Source organism: Prorops nasuta, unplaced genomic scaffold (genome assembly GCF_024137725.1).
Source record: "Prorops nasuta isolate Cenicafe-Biocafe unplaced genomic scaffold, Cenicafe_Pnas_1.2 PNAS00020, whole genome shotgun sequence".
Lineage (NCBI taxonomy): Eukaryota > Metazoa > Arthropoda > Insecta > Hymenoptera > Bethylidae > Prorops > Prorops nasuta.
The window spans coordinates 2,534,114-2,549,583 of NW_027116817.1; the positions used below are offsets into that span (position 1 = coordinate 2,534,114).

A 15,470-nucleotide genomic window follows, 5' to 3' on the forward strand; every position below is an offset into this window, starting at 1 on the left:
TTAAAATAGAAGACCAAACGGCAGATTATGTCAAGAATAAAATAAAATTGACCGAGATGAAAAATCAAAATGATCATGAAGAGAAAAGATCAAATGCTTTTGTAACAAAGAAAGGAAATTGTTACAAGTGCGGAAAAACCGGGCATTTTGCAAGAGAGTGCAAAGATGGAGGCCAAGCAGCACAAAGCGGCGGAACATGGCGAGGCTCAACACGTGGCCGAAGCAGAGGCGGAAGAGGAACCTACAACAGAGGGCGCAGAAACTCCCGCCAGCACCAGCAGCAGCAAGGGGCAAACACTACACAAGAGCAGAGCAAATCTGGAGCCAGCGCCTGGATAGCGACAGCGCACGCAGCGCAGCATGGTAACGGTAGGTTAGATAACGAAATTAAATGGTTACTCGATAGTGGCTGTACCGACTATATTATTAATAATGATAATTATTTTGAAAAATTTATTGAATTGAAAAAGCCGGTAAAAATTTATCTAGGAGATAATCGGTTTATAAAAGCAACTAAAATTGGAAATGTTTTGAGTCATTTTGATGCATTTGGCAAACAGAATGAAGTGAATATGAGTAATGTTTTTTATGCAAAAGATATGAATATGAATTTAATTAGTTTCGGAAAATTAACAGAGAAAAATACCATTATTTCGAAAAATAATGTTGCAAAGATTATAGATGAAAATAATAAGTTAATAGCAGTAGCTCATAAAGAAAATTGTACTTATAAAATGAAAAGTATTTTGAAACACAATGAGACTTGTGTAAATAGTGCCGAACATAATAATAATATGAGTAACAAGGAAAAGTGGCATAGAATTTTAGGTCACGTAAATTTTAGCTATCTAAATGCACTGTGTTCACAACAGTTGCTTGAAGGTATACCGAATAAACTAGAAACAAAATTTATGAAATGCAAGACTTGTATAGAAAATAAAATGCATAATTTATCTTTCAATAACAGTAGAACAAAAGCAAAAGATATATTAGAGATAATACATACAGATGTATGTGGTAGTTTTAAAACTCCTGGTTTAAACGGAGAAAAATATTTTGTTTCCTTTATCGATGATTATAGCAAGATAGCTAAAGTCTACTGTATTAAAACTAAAGATGAAGTTTTTGATTGTTTAGTTAAATTCATTAACGAATCGGAAAACTTAACTGGAAAGAAAGTAAAAATAGTTCGATGTGACAATGGGAGAGAATATTTAAATAATCATTTTTATAAATATGCCAAAGAAAAAGGAATAATTTTGAATAATTGTCCAGCGTACGTGCACGAATTGAATGGCACAGCAGAGCGTTTCAATAGAACGATAATGGACATGGCACGATGTCTATTATCAGAAGCTCAAGTACATAAATGTTATTGGCCAGAAATAATTTGCGCAGCCACATATTTAAAAAATCGTACATTAGCTAACACTATCGAAAAGAAAACCCCCTTTGAAATATTCTTTAAAAAGAAACCAAATGTTGAACATTTACGTTTGTATGGCAGTAAGGTTTTTGTAAGAACGCCAGAACAAAAAAGAAATTCTAAGTGGGATAAAAAAGCAGATATGGGAATTTTACTAGGTTATAGCGATGTTGGCTACAGAGTTCTTTTAAATAATAAGATCATAGTTGCAAGAAATGTTGAAGTGGTTGAATCAAACGAAAATTGTATTGGACTTGATTTTGACGACGAAAATACTTCTTCTCGTACTTCGACTCCCGAGTCAAGTAAGAGAAGCGAAAGCGAGTCCGAAAACGAAATCGATGAAAATGTTTTTGAAAGTGCGAGCGAAACCGATGAAGAACAAAGAATTGTAACGAAAAATAGAAAAGACAGTCTAAATCAAATACCTCTACGTAAGTCTACGCGTGAAAAAAAAGGACCGATAAGATATCCGGCAAATAGTGCTAGTAGAGTATCCGTACATTATTGCATAGTAGATGTACCTTACACATTTGAGGAGGCGATAAATTGCGTGGACAGTAAAAATTGGGGAAAAGCTATGGATCTAGAAATAGACTGTATAAATAAAAACAAAACTTGGAAATTAGTTGATAAAGTAAAAGGTAAAAAAATTTTAGACGTTAAATGGGTATATACGAGAAAATCAGATGATAGATATAAGGCTAGGTTAGTAGTAAGAGGCTTTCAACAAACTAATGTTATTGATGACATATACGCTCCAGTTGTAAAGAATCAAACCTTAAAAATTTTGTTTTCATATTGTTGTCAAAATAGTTTAAAAATTGAACAAATGGATGTTGAAACTGCATTTTTGAATGGAAAAATAAACTCGGAGGTGTATGTTAATCAACCAAAAGGTTACGAAAACGGAACAGATAAAGTATACAAATTGTCAAAAGCGTTGTATGGATTGAGAGAAAGTCCTAGGGACTGGTATGAGTGTTTTGATGAATGCATTAAAAAATTGGGATTCAAAAGAAGTAATGTAGATCTCTGTTTGTATAAAAAAGGAATAGAAAATTAAGCAATTTATATTTTGATCTACGTAGACGATTTATTAATTTGTTGTAAAAGCAAAGAAAAAATACAGAGTATTAAGAAACTCTTGTCACATAAATTTAAAATGAAAGATCTAGGAGAAATCAAAGAGTATCTAGGAATAGATATAAATTATAATTATCTAGAAAACTAACTCACATTAAACCAAAAGAAATATATAGAGTCACTAGCTAATAAATATAAAATACAAAATAGTAGAGTGTATAATACTCCTATGGAGACAAATTTGAAACTTGAAAAGGCTGAGAAATGCGAGTCAAATATAAAATATAGAAACTTGATAGGTGCTTTGTTATATATAAGTTCTAGTACTCGGCCAGATATAAGTTTTAGTGTCAATTATCTAAGTAGATACCAAAATAGTTATAGTGAAACGCATTGGAAGTATGCATTGCGAATTTTGAAGTATTTACATGCAACAAAAGACTTAAAACTAAGGTATAAAAGGAATGAAAAATGTGATATTATAAATTGTTATGTCGACGCTGATTGGGGTGGCGACAATAGTGATCGAAGATCTACGTCAGGTTATGTAATAAAAATGTATGGAAATATAGTTGATTGGAAGTCACGAAAACAAAGATGTGTAACAAAAGCTTCAACATATGCAGAATATATAGCATTATCCGAAGTTGTAAGCGAGATAAAATATGTGAGAGAACTAGTAAAAATATTCGGCATAACTATATGTGAACCTATAAAAATCTACGAAGATAACTCTGGAGCAATAAATATTGCGAACAACGGTAATTTTACTAAGAATTCAAAACATATTGAAATACACTATCATTTTGTACACGAGAGTGTAAAAGAAAAATTGATCGACGTTTGTAAAATCGACTCGAATGAAAATGTTGCGGATATTTTTACTAAAGCATTATGTAAATTAAAGTTTATAAAATTCAGAGAATTATTGAATGTAAAAGCATAATGTACAGCACAAATGTAAGGAGGCGTGTTGAATATATAGTACATTTGTCTGTACACTATACCATTGAGATAAGTTACGCAGGAGTGTTGTGCGCAACTATGCTATAGTTCTCGAGCTCGAAGCGCGAACTCTGCTTGTGTGTGTGAGAGTCGAGCGTCTATGACTAGGTTAACTGGTTGTTGGATATTCAAAAAGAGCAGACGCATGTTTGACATGCCTTTGTATATATAGTATATTTAATAAATCACATTCAATAATAATCCTTTACTCAACAAAAACAAAAATTTTATTTTACATATATTAACTTTAAATAAAATCCCACAAAGTACTGTAAAATATCTAACATGTTATATTATATATCTAATCTGTCAGCTTCTTTATTTTAATATTCATCTCAATTATCACAGTTTGATCCTCAGCGATGACACAGTAACCACGTTATGGTGAATCTATTCTTTTTTTTCAATGTTCGATCCACATAGCTTCATCCTCAGCAGTGATACAGTAAACACACGTACATTACTATAATTTAATCTGAAACAAAATCCCACAAAGTACTATAAAACATCTTACATTTTATATTATACAGGGTGTAACCAGCCAAAGACCGAAAGATTTTGACCATAGATTCTTGAGGCTATACTAAGTAGAAAAGTCCTATATTATAAGATCCGCAAAAGCATGATTGCTGAGATAAATCAGTTTGAAAGCGAGCAATCAGGGCTTTGATCGAACGGAAGAATTACTTTACTGTCGCTTTCGTTGACACCTCCCTTTCGAAAAACAAAAGAAGCTCGTACCTCTCCGCCGCTCCGTAATGCCGTACATGTACACACACACGCCCGCAACTACGCCGATTATTAATATTACCTCCTAACGTTCTACAATCCTGATCCAAGCACCGTATGAAATTTATTTTTCGCCTAATATTAACAGAATCCCTGTGATGTAATTATTAATACTAAAATACTAGACAACATTTCTGCGATTTAGATACCTTTTGCCTGTAAATTTTCGCCGCCTCCCGTCAAGCTTTTCAAAGCATCAGCATCATCTCTGCGTACTCTTCATTGGTGAAATCCGGCATTTTACCCACTCACATGTTTTCAAAATAAACAGATGAAGTATCTTTAGGTTTTTTCTTCCGAATCGTGTCATAGTAATAAACAATCAGTCTTTCGCATCTTTCGGATAGAGTGCAAGTGAACTGCATATCACGGGATATAATTAGTGGCCAAATTTTGTGTCAAAAATGCCGAATTTCACGAATGAGGAATACGGCCAAATGGTGTACATCCTGGGAGAAGCTCGAGGTGTGGCGACAGAGGCGGCGAGAATCTACAGGGAAAGGTACCCAAATAAACGACACCCAATCAGTACGACGTTTACAGACACATATCGTAGAGTTTTAGAAACGGGTAATGTTTTGCCAAGACAGGAGAAAGGTGGACACAACTTACGTGACAGACGTGTGACGGAAAAAGTACTGAATCTAGTAGAAGCTGACCCGACAACAAGCACTCGCCGCATAGCTCGAGAAGTTAAAATCTCGCATATGACGGTACATCGAATTCTCAAGGCTGCGAATTTGTATCCGTACCATCACACACCCGTTCAGGATCTGTTGGAAGGTGATTTCGCACAACGCGTTAATTTTTGTCGTTGGCTTCTGACACAATCAGAAGTCAATCCTGGTTTTCATCGCCGAATTTTATTCACGGATGAATCCCTATTTACTCGTGCCGGAACATTCAATTTTCATAACTCTCACACTTACGCCGAGGAAAATCCACACTTCGTACGTGTGGTAAACTACCAGCATAGGTGGAAATTGAATGTTTGGGCCGGGTTAATAGGGACTCATGTGATCGGGCCGTTCGTCCTTCCAGAGAAAATGAATGGGGAGTTATATGCGAGATTACTCACGGAAGATTTGCCTGAGTTACTTGAGGATGTACCGCTAGACCTGCGGACCAAAATGTGGTTTCAGCAGGACGGTGCCCCACCTCATAATACTCGGCCAGTTTCTGCGATTTTGGAAAATTATTTTCCAAATCGATGGATCGCTTACCGAGGACCTGTGAGGTGGCCCCCTCGCTCTCCAGATCTGACACCACTGGACTTCTTTTTTTGGGGTCACCTAAAAAATGAAGTTTATGTGACGGAGCCTGGCTCGCTGGAAGTAGCGCTCGAGCGTTTAAAAGTGGCGGTTGCTAACATAGACGAACGTACGCTGGACAACGTATGGACAGAACTGCTGCGACGAGCGCGAGCTTGTATCGAAGCAGGGGGGAGACATTTTGAACAGCTTTTAAAATAATAGACTAAGGACGACGACGACGATTTGACATGACTGACGTGACGACTGACAAGACAAAGCGACGAAACATTACTTGACGCGACAGACGAACGAAGACAGAATTGGAAAACTTTCCCTGTAGATAAAAATTGCTTTTCATATGAAGGAAATGTAAGTCTTCTTTACTTCATTGGACATTCCGCGGCGGAATTGTACATTTTTTATTAGGATTATGTCATCTTCTAAGCTGTTGCAGCTGGAATCTGACTAACTTGTTTAGCATTTTAGAATCAATAATTACATCACAGGGACTCTGATAATATTAGGCGAAAAATAAATTTCATACGGTGGTTGGATCAGGATTGTAGAACGTTAGGAGGTAATATTAATAATCGGCGTAGTTGCGGGCGTGTGTGTGTACATGTACGGAATTACGGAGCGGCGGAGAGGTACGAGCTTCTTTTGTTTTTCGAAAGGGAGGTGTCAACGAAAGCGACAGTAAAGTAATTCTTCCGTTCGATCAAAGCCCTGATTGCTCGCTTTCAAACTGATTTATCTCAGCAATCATGCTTTTGCGGATCTTATAATATAGGACTTTTCTACTTAGTATAGCCTCAAGAATCTCTGGTCAAAATCTTTCGGTCTTTGGCTGGTTACACCCTGTATATCTATTCTGTCATTTTCTTTATTTATTATTGTATTTACCTAAATTGCTGACTCATTTATTTTAATATCTGTCTCAATTAACACAGTTTGATCCTCATCAGCGATGACACAGAAATAACATTATGGTGAATCTATTCTTTTTGTTTTAATGTTCAATCCACATAGCTCCATTCTCAGCATTGACATAGTAAAAACTTTACAATAATTTAATCTGAAACAAAATCCCAAAAAGTACTATATAAAATCTTACATTTTATATTATATATCTAATTTGTCAGCTTCTTTATTTATTATTGTATTTACCCAGTTTTTTCACTCATTTATTTTATTATCCGTCTCAATTAACATAGTTTGAATCTCAACGATGACACAATAACCACATTATGTTTAGTCTATTCCTTTATTTTAATTTTGAAAATCCGCATAGCTCCATCCTCAGCACAGTGACATAGTAAACACATTACTATAGTTTAATCTGAAATAAAATCCCACAAAGTACCACAAAATATTTATATCTTACATTTTATATTATAAAATTTATTGTTATACTTATCTAAAATGTTCAGTTCTTTATATACTTTTAAAAATTATTTTTATGTACATTTTACAAATTTCGTCACTTTATTTATTCACTTATACCATCAGTATATCAGCTGTCAGTAAGATTAAAACTGTCACTTTATTTCTTTATATTACTTTATAACTTGTAGTATGTATACATTAACATTTGTCTTGGCTCACGGACCATGCATTATGTATTTTGAAATTAGTAATTAGAAATATCTATATTGCGGTCCCTCTACAGTCTCTACCCTGTGACGTATTTCCGCCGACCAGTAGTATAGTATCAGCAGCGACTATAGCGTAGTACCCAAAATAGTACTACGCTATAGGATATGTCGCTTTTGGGTACTACGGTAGTACCGAAAGTACTACACTTGGCAACCTTGGTTGTTCGTGAATTATCCGTTTCGGGCACTATACGTTTGGACTAGTCTACCCGGGGCCGGTCGCGATTCGATCGTTCGTATGAAACAAATGCTGAGACTTATACCTGTTTTCGTGGAGAGGTGGCTTCTTGGGTGATGATGAGGGTGGAAAATGCAAAAACACTGATTTCACTTTGGAAAATTAGCAAATAATATAATTATAATAAAGACTATGATTACAATTAGGTAAAATAATGAAGTAAATGTAAATATTAGAATAATGGATACAAGTAGTACAAAAGGAATTATTACAAATCGATTTGAAAAACCATGTAACTTGGTTCAAAGAAGTAATTAGAATGAATCGAATGTCAAATCTTAATTCCTACGTTTCCTTAACCTAGAGCTGGACTCTCTGACCCTTGGAGTGGGGGGTGCGCGCTGAACTAAGGCGCATGACTTAGTTTCCCCCACTATTTCGTTGAGATCCGGCTGGTTGCCATAGTATATGCTCCCAGAGGAAGAGAGAGATGTTACACATTTGAGATACTACGCTATAGGATGTGTAGTATTTCGGATACTACGCTATAAGATGTGTAGTACGACGCTACAATTTCTGTTAGTATATTAGTTGTCTATAGTGTAGTAATAGTCTTACGAACAATACTTCGTAATACTTCTATCTTCCTCGTGTAGTTTGACAATTTATTTAGAATTGTGTGTTATTATTGAACATTGTAAAGAATATTGAAGTGAAAATTGTTCTTGTAATGCATGTATATGTATAATTACCTAGTAAATTGAAAATTTAATAAATTTTTAAATGATCGTGTTGGTCATTATTAAATAAATAATTTTATTCTATTATTTTATCCCGAGGATGAATGATGCCTTATAATAATGTTGTAAAACGGTTATCCTTTTTATAATTTTTAAGAATTTTAAAAAGTATGAAAATTTATTCCTCTTGAATTATAAATAGTTGTTTTTCTTGTTTTATATGAATTTTATTGAAATTAAATATCTTTATTTATGTGAAAATGATCGTTGGAGGTTATAAATTTATGTAAATGTCAACTGAGTTCTTTTTCCTGTAAATTATTATTAAGGGGTGATACTCCTGTAAAACGTTGTTTTTTAAAGAATTTTTATTACAAGAAGAGTAAAATATTTATTGATTCGCCTTAAAGTGTATGTTAATTAATGTTAAAGTTAAAAGTTGCTAGAAATGATTATTTCACAAATAATTAAAAACAAATTGGCAGCGCCATAAAATACTAATCGGGAAGAAATTCGTCAATGTGCACGTAAACCGGTTAAAATTCTACATAATATAGACTATCAAAAATTACTATAATAAACAATCGCGTAGTTTTACATCCTTAGTACTGTAAGAATTAATAATATAATTAACAAATAATAATAATACAAGTCTACCGAAAGCTAATATCAATCACAAATAAAACTATAACTGAGCTATATATATATTATAATTAACTACACACTAATAGGTAGGAAATTGCAATAAGAACAAAAAATATTCAGATAAAATCAATATTTTATTTGAAAAGTTCGTTTTGGGAAAGGAATACATAAAGGATATTACCAAAGTCGAATTAAAATTGATAAATTTATTATAAAAAAATAGGAAGATACATTAAAATTTTTCTTCTTGTATTAAACCGTGGAACCATAGCACATAATCCTCGGTGGGAACGTGTTGGTCCCACCCCAACGGATTCTCTACTTGAAGATTACTAAATCCCCAGTCGCGACGAGGAACCACACCGGTGCATTGCAACCACCGAAATCCGTAGTAATCAAACGCCTCGTGGAAATCGTTTTCCTCTTCATCGAATTTGGCATGGGCCTTCGTGAAATGCCGCTCCTGATGGCGGTATTGTTGTCTCGTTGTGATGGCCCGTAAATTTTTCTTTAGGACTAAATAAGGAAAACACAACAACACAAAATTAAAAAAGAAATTTCACCCAGTAACATAACAAAAGTATAAAATTTATCTTTAAAAAGTACTTACAACCACCGAAAAAACCAAACAAAGGAACATCATTCTCGTCACAAAGGCCTCGGTCGTGTGGCCGAAACTTCGCCAACTGTTGTTTTCGGGCACTAACCATTTTTACTTAGAAAACTTATTCAGCGACTGCACAGTGCAATAGAAGAAACAAAAATGACCTTACCTCTAAAACGTGCATATTATATAGGAAAATCTCCACTTAAGTGCATAAAAAATAAAGCTTACCTGTCGACCGTCGACAGCGTTCAAGCTACGAGCCGCACAGTATTGTAGAAAAAAGAGAAAATCTTTTACTCTTTCTAATAAAATAATATTCATTTCAGGTTCCTCTATTGGTTTTGACAATTATTCATATTGGACGGACAAAACAACAAGTCAAAATAGATCCTTTATAAACGTATTGGAGCTATAAACTGCTATAAAGAAAAAAATGGAAACTATTAATCACAACGGACGTCACTGAATACTATACGAGACACAAGATACTAGACAATATAATGACAGAACAACGATTTTGTAAGAACGATAATAATAAGGAAACTTGTATTAACACCGGTAAACGATATATAGACTACAAACTAAACACGACAAGACGAAACTTATAAGAACTTATTGAAATAACAGAACATACAGAGAGGTCGAAACGAGGTTTAGTTAATGCGATTGGTTCTTTAGGGAAATCGTTATTCGGAACAATGGATAGCGAGGATGAAGAAAGAATAAACAAACATCTAGAAGATCTAGATAATGAGGTAGACACTAACAAAAAAGTATTAAAAAGTCAAATAAAAAACTCTTATATAATATATATTTCGCTGCGGAACAGCTTCTGGTAGATATACCGATCATCTCCTAAATTTCGCGATACAAGCAACAAACGGAATAATTAATCCAAATATTATCCCACATTTAAAAATTTTACAATATTTAAAAGACGCGGTACAACACATTCCCTCGAGTACGTAATTCCCAATAACTTTAGACAATTAAAATATACATTTAATAGCAAAACTAATGAAACCCACAATTTGGTCTAGAAGCAATAAACTAATAGTAATATTAAGTGCTCCACTATAGTTACACCGAAAGAATACGAACTAATACACTTATACCGTATTCCAATTCCAACAAATTCCTCAAAAATACTAATTACAATAATTAATCTGATGAGAGAAAGAATACTTAGCAATAGATAGTACCACAAAAAGATTTACACAGTACGACTTGAAAGAATTAGAAAAGTGTAACGTAATTAATGACCACTTTTTTTGTCTATTAGAAAAGCCGATAACAGAGATAAAAAACGTAAACCCGTGCGACATTGCCTTATACCTATATAAAAGCGATAGAAACAGATACATGTGAACATAAGGCAAAATATTTGGTTCACCCAATGCTGATATCAATGAATAATCCACCGTTATGGATATTTACAACTCCGCATAATGAAATTCTAGAAGTAATTTGTAAAAGCAAACCTAAGTTCAGCATAGAATTAGTGGGCTCCGGAACGATTTATTTACATAATAATTGTTTGTTAACAGCTACTGATTTTATGTTGGAAACCGTACAAACCTATAAAATAAGCAAGCGAAGGAATTATATTCCAAACTATAACTTTTCTCTTAAATCAATTGATCTCAAAAACAGCATAAATGCAGCGGACACCAACAAGATACCTCGACTCCACACTGTACTAAGTAAACTCAACGAACATATAATACCCTCAGCGTCCAGCTCAAGGACCTCGAGAAGGACCTAGATAAAAAGGTCAAGGGAGAGGTCACTACCTATTTCCTATAAATTTAGTTTATACTATTCAACATTGTAAAATAACTCTACGAGGACAGAATAAATTTAGTTGTACCAATGTGATTGAATTTGCTTATCGCAGTGTGAACCCATAACAATATAGTGAAATTTAACAAAAAAAGTTTAAAAATTAAAATTTGAGGTTCTTTTGAACAAAAATGTCGTTTTTTTGATAAAAAAACGGAAAGAAATTTATTTATAATGGTTTTTTAATGAAGTTTGATTTATACTTTGCTTATTGCTGAGGCCAATAAGTTAAAAAATGTATTTGCAAAATTTCCAGTAAATTAGACAAATAATTTTTTATTTGCATTTCACGACGCGAAAAATTAAACGTTTTGAGAAAAACGCGTTTAAAGTTTTTGGACTTAAAAGTTCTGTTTATTAACACTTTTATGAATTTCATTCTTATCAAAGTTTAATCTGTTTGCCGTACATGTACATATATGTATTGAATAATATTCAAATAGCACAAATTATGTATAAAGCTTATTGGGCCAAACAAGACATAAGACAAAACTGCGCACTCGTTTTCCTATTTCATCTTATATACGCGTTTCGAGAGTATAGCTTCGATAGCTTCGTAAAGATTCTTAAATTATTTTTTTTCGCTTGAAACTTTGGGAATATATTCTTCACATGTTAAAGAAACTTTTTACAATAAAAAAATGTTAACAAACAATTTTTATATTACTTTTCCACCTTAATAATAGTCATACTTCTTCAAATAAAGTATCTGTATATACAGGAATAACGAAAAGTGTGGAATGTTACATGCTGGCTCACTCTCCAGTAGCACCATATATGAGCTAGACGAAATAAAAAATAAAGCAATGATATTTGAATATCAGGTAGATATTGAACTTGTTGATATAACTATATTAAAACATAGATTTTAAATAGAATATACATAAGAGTAAACATTCCTATCCTGGGTGCAAAGAGAGCATCCCTATATCATCTCTACCTGAATTATCGCTTATAGAGCAATAAACCAAGATCTATCTACAAAATTTACCCTTTTCAGACGTCTTTTTTTACATACGGGGAAATCCATCTACGGTGCAAATGAGCCACCCGGGAGTTTCTCTTTTTTTATGACTATTTACGAAAACCCATCCTGCGATGTAAACATCCTGCCATCGCCAACTTTGTTTTTGGGAGAAATCTTCCTGTGACGTAAAAGAGGTACTTCCCGTCCAGAAAAAATATCCTTAGCCTTCCCTACTCCGTGTACCAAAAATTTCCTCTACAAAGGAACTACATTCGCTAAACTAAAGATCTGATTGGTCCACAGGGTGGACGATGGACCCCTTCCTTTTCTTCTCAAGGAGGGATAATTCATTAAAAGCCCTCGTCAGCCCTTAGGCGATGTCTTTTTGGCTGTTTCGTCTTCAGTCTTGTTTTTTTAGTTTTTGCTCTAAGCGTATCAGCGAAAATCGATAATTAGTTTAAATTAATTTCTTAATTTACTGATTTCTTTGGTGAAGTTTAGTGTAATTGTGTGAAAACATTTTTAAAAATAGTAAAAGTGATAAATAAAGCAAAATATAAGCTTTAAATTAAACTACATCATTCAACTACCATCTTCATTCCAATTACGCTTAGTGACACAGACGGTATCCCGAATATACAAATCATCGATAATAAAAATCTCTTTGTAATACAAAGAAATACGGTTTATCGTTTAATCCCCAGATTAAAACGAACTGTAGCGGTAAAGCAAAGTATCGTAAAACCATCCTTTGTTCGAATTAAATAAGTGTTCGATAAGTGGATTATCAATAACATCAGTGAAATACATTTGAAGCATATATCAGAAAAATAGGGGTAAGTTTGTTACATAAAAGTAGAGTAGCTAGGATGGTTCTATGACCGGGTGACGAGGGGGTCGGGGTCCCGCGGGGGCAAGGGAAGTAGGGGAATTGCCCCCTCTCCTCGAGCGGTTGTGCGCATGCGCATCCTCCTCCCCCGACGTTAAACTCGTAGGGTATTCACGTGACCCCCCCTCTTACGTTAAGCAGTGGACGTAGAGAAAGAGAGAAAGAGAAAGAGAGAGAGAGAGAGATTCCATCGATGATTGTCGGTATCGCTAACTACCGATAGTTGTCGCGTGTATCCCCCCTCTGACTCCTTTGGTGGGGGGGTACAAATGTGGCCTCCCCCTTTTACCTTAAATTCCTTAAAGAGCGGTGCCCAAGCGAATCTTGACGCTCCTGGGATGAGAGTTGGGGGGGGGGGGTGCCCAACCGAGTCTTTACGCTCCTGGGTGCCCGCGCGACCGACTTCTTTTAAGGCGAATAGTGTAGACGCTTTGGAGAAAGAGAGAGAGAGAGAGAGAATACTCGTAGAGAGCGATCCAGTGATCGCTCCCCCATATTTTTTTTTTTTTTTTTTTCGTAAGTTAGAAAAAAGGGAATCTTTTTTTTTTTTTAATTATAATTTATTGAAGTATTAAAAAGGTTTTATTTACAATGCTTTTTTTAGAAATTTTTTTTTACATTCAATTGCATGATGTATATATTTATGACAAATGCTACACCACTCTGGTAGTGAACAATTGATGCGTAGGTGACCATATTTTGTACAATTTGTACACCAGTAATGTGGTGTGAGATCTATCTGAGGCTCCATTTGCGTAGCCTCAGTTCTTGTAGCAATGGACTCCGTTTGTGTGGCAATATTTTTCACCTGGGACATATTTGAAAAACTTTTTTTTTTTTTTTTTTTTTTTTTTTTTTTTTTTTTGATATTGTAATAACTATTTTAACAAAGCAAATATACTTACAAAAATCACAAAAAGATTTTTAGGCTTTCGCTGCTTCTCCTTCGTTTTCCTCCTCCTCCTCCTCCTCCTCCTCCTCATGCTCTTCTTCTTCTTCTTCTTCCTCTTATTCCACCTGCTCTTGCTCCGCTTGCTGTAGCCCTTCTTGTATTCGATTTCTGAGCTCCACTAGTTTTTCAACTAGTACTATCAAATCAGGATCGTCACCCAACAAATCTTCGTCCTCTTGCACTTCTTCCTCCATTTTACCCATTATTTCCACAAGTTCTTTAACCAAGGCGCTAAATTCAGGATTATCCTCCGGATTCCTCAACAAATCTTCGTCCTCTTCCTCTATTTGTTCCTCTATTTCACTTATTATCCCCACAAGGTCTTCAATCAAGGCATCAAAATCAGGATTATTCTCAAAAATGTCTCGTTTTTTAGGTGTATCACAGAACATTGTCACTGTCGTTGCTAGCGTTAAAATGATCTCAAGATTTTTCGTCACTAGTCGCTCAGATGCAAAACGATCTTCCAATGAAATATGAACTTACTGATTAGACACGTATTTTGTAGTTAATCTGATACCTTTCTTTCTTCTTTATCAATACATACATATTAGTCTACTCTTTATCAAAACGTATTAGCCTCCTATCCGAGAAGCGGAACGCAGTCAAAGAGAAGGAGAAGGAGAAATAGAATTTTGAGGTTGTGAAATGAACGATATTTTTTTTTTGTTTTTTTAATTAAAATTTATAAATATATTTTTAATAACACACATAAAAAAAAAAGTTATAATTGAATTTAATAATAAAATATTATAAAAATGAAGTGGTAGTGAGAGTAGCAGTAGGAGCGGTATCATCTACGAGAAAAAATATTTATTATACTACTTATCCAAGCACTTGATAAAATTTTTTTTTTTTTTTTTTCATTGATTCTTACCGATTGTTGATGGTTTCCAGTAGCTGGAGAACGTCATTATCCTCATCGAACCGTAATATATTTTCTGGAGAAATTTCTTGCTCCATATCAATACCCTCCCACTCCATTTCACTACTAAAATCTGATAGATGAACCTCATCATCATCATCATCATCATCATCATCGTCATCGTCATTATCCCCATCAGACTGGATATTTGATGTGGATTGTTGCCGCTGAAGCTTCTTCCTCAACATTCTCACAATCGCGGTCAACGCGTTGTTATTCACGTCTTCTATTTCACCCCAATCTCCTTCCAAATCTACTTCTTCTTCTTCTTCCTCCACTAATTCATCCATATTTAGAATGTTTTCAATATTTTGTTCAGTAGATAATCTGTACAATTTAATTACACCCATTTTTTTTTGTAGAAACTATCACGTCAAGCAAACTCGGTAGACTGAGAATGGTAGAGATGTAAGCTCAATACGAAATGTATAATTATTATTATTTTCTCTATCAATACGTATTAGATTTCTCCACTTCACAATAGCTATTAACAGGTTATTATCCTCCTCTT

The 15,470-nt window shown here is 34.3% G+C and overlaps 2 protein-coding genes across 2 annotated transcripts; both read left to right on the forward strand.

The window, feature by feature from the left end:
* The first annotated feature begins 2,741 nt into the window (after nt 1-2,741).
* LOC136780827 (uncharacterized) lies at nt 2,742-3,458 on the forward strand. Its single transcript, XM_066739371.1, has one exon. It carries the CDS (start codon nt 2,742-2,744, stop codon nt 3,456-3,458), a length of 717 nt encoding a protein of 238 aa, XP_066595468.1.
* Nucleotides 3,459-4,710: 1,252 nt separating this feature from the next.
* LOC136780828 (histone-lysine N-methyltransferase SETMAR-like) lies at nt 4,711-5,778 on the forward strand. The gene has a single exon (XM_066739372.1). It carries the CDS (start codon nt 4,711-4,713, stop codon nt 5,776-5,778), a length of 1,068 nt encoding a protein of 355 aa, XP_066595469.1.
* Nucleotides 5,779-15,470: the final 9,692 nt, after the last annotated feature.

Excerpts from the sequence above, each read along its gene's own strand:
- LOC136780827 (XM_066739371.1), top strand. The coding sequence starts at position 2,742 with ATGGAGACAAATTTGAAACTTGAAAAGGCTGAGAAATGCGAGTCAAAT.
- LOC136780828 (XM_066739372.1), top strand. The coding sequence starts at position 4,711 with ATGCCGAATTTCACGAATGAGGAATACGGCCAAATGGTGTACATCCTG.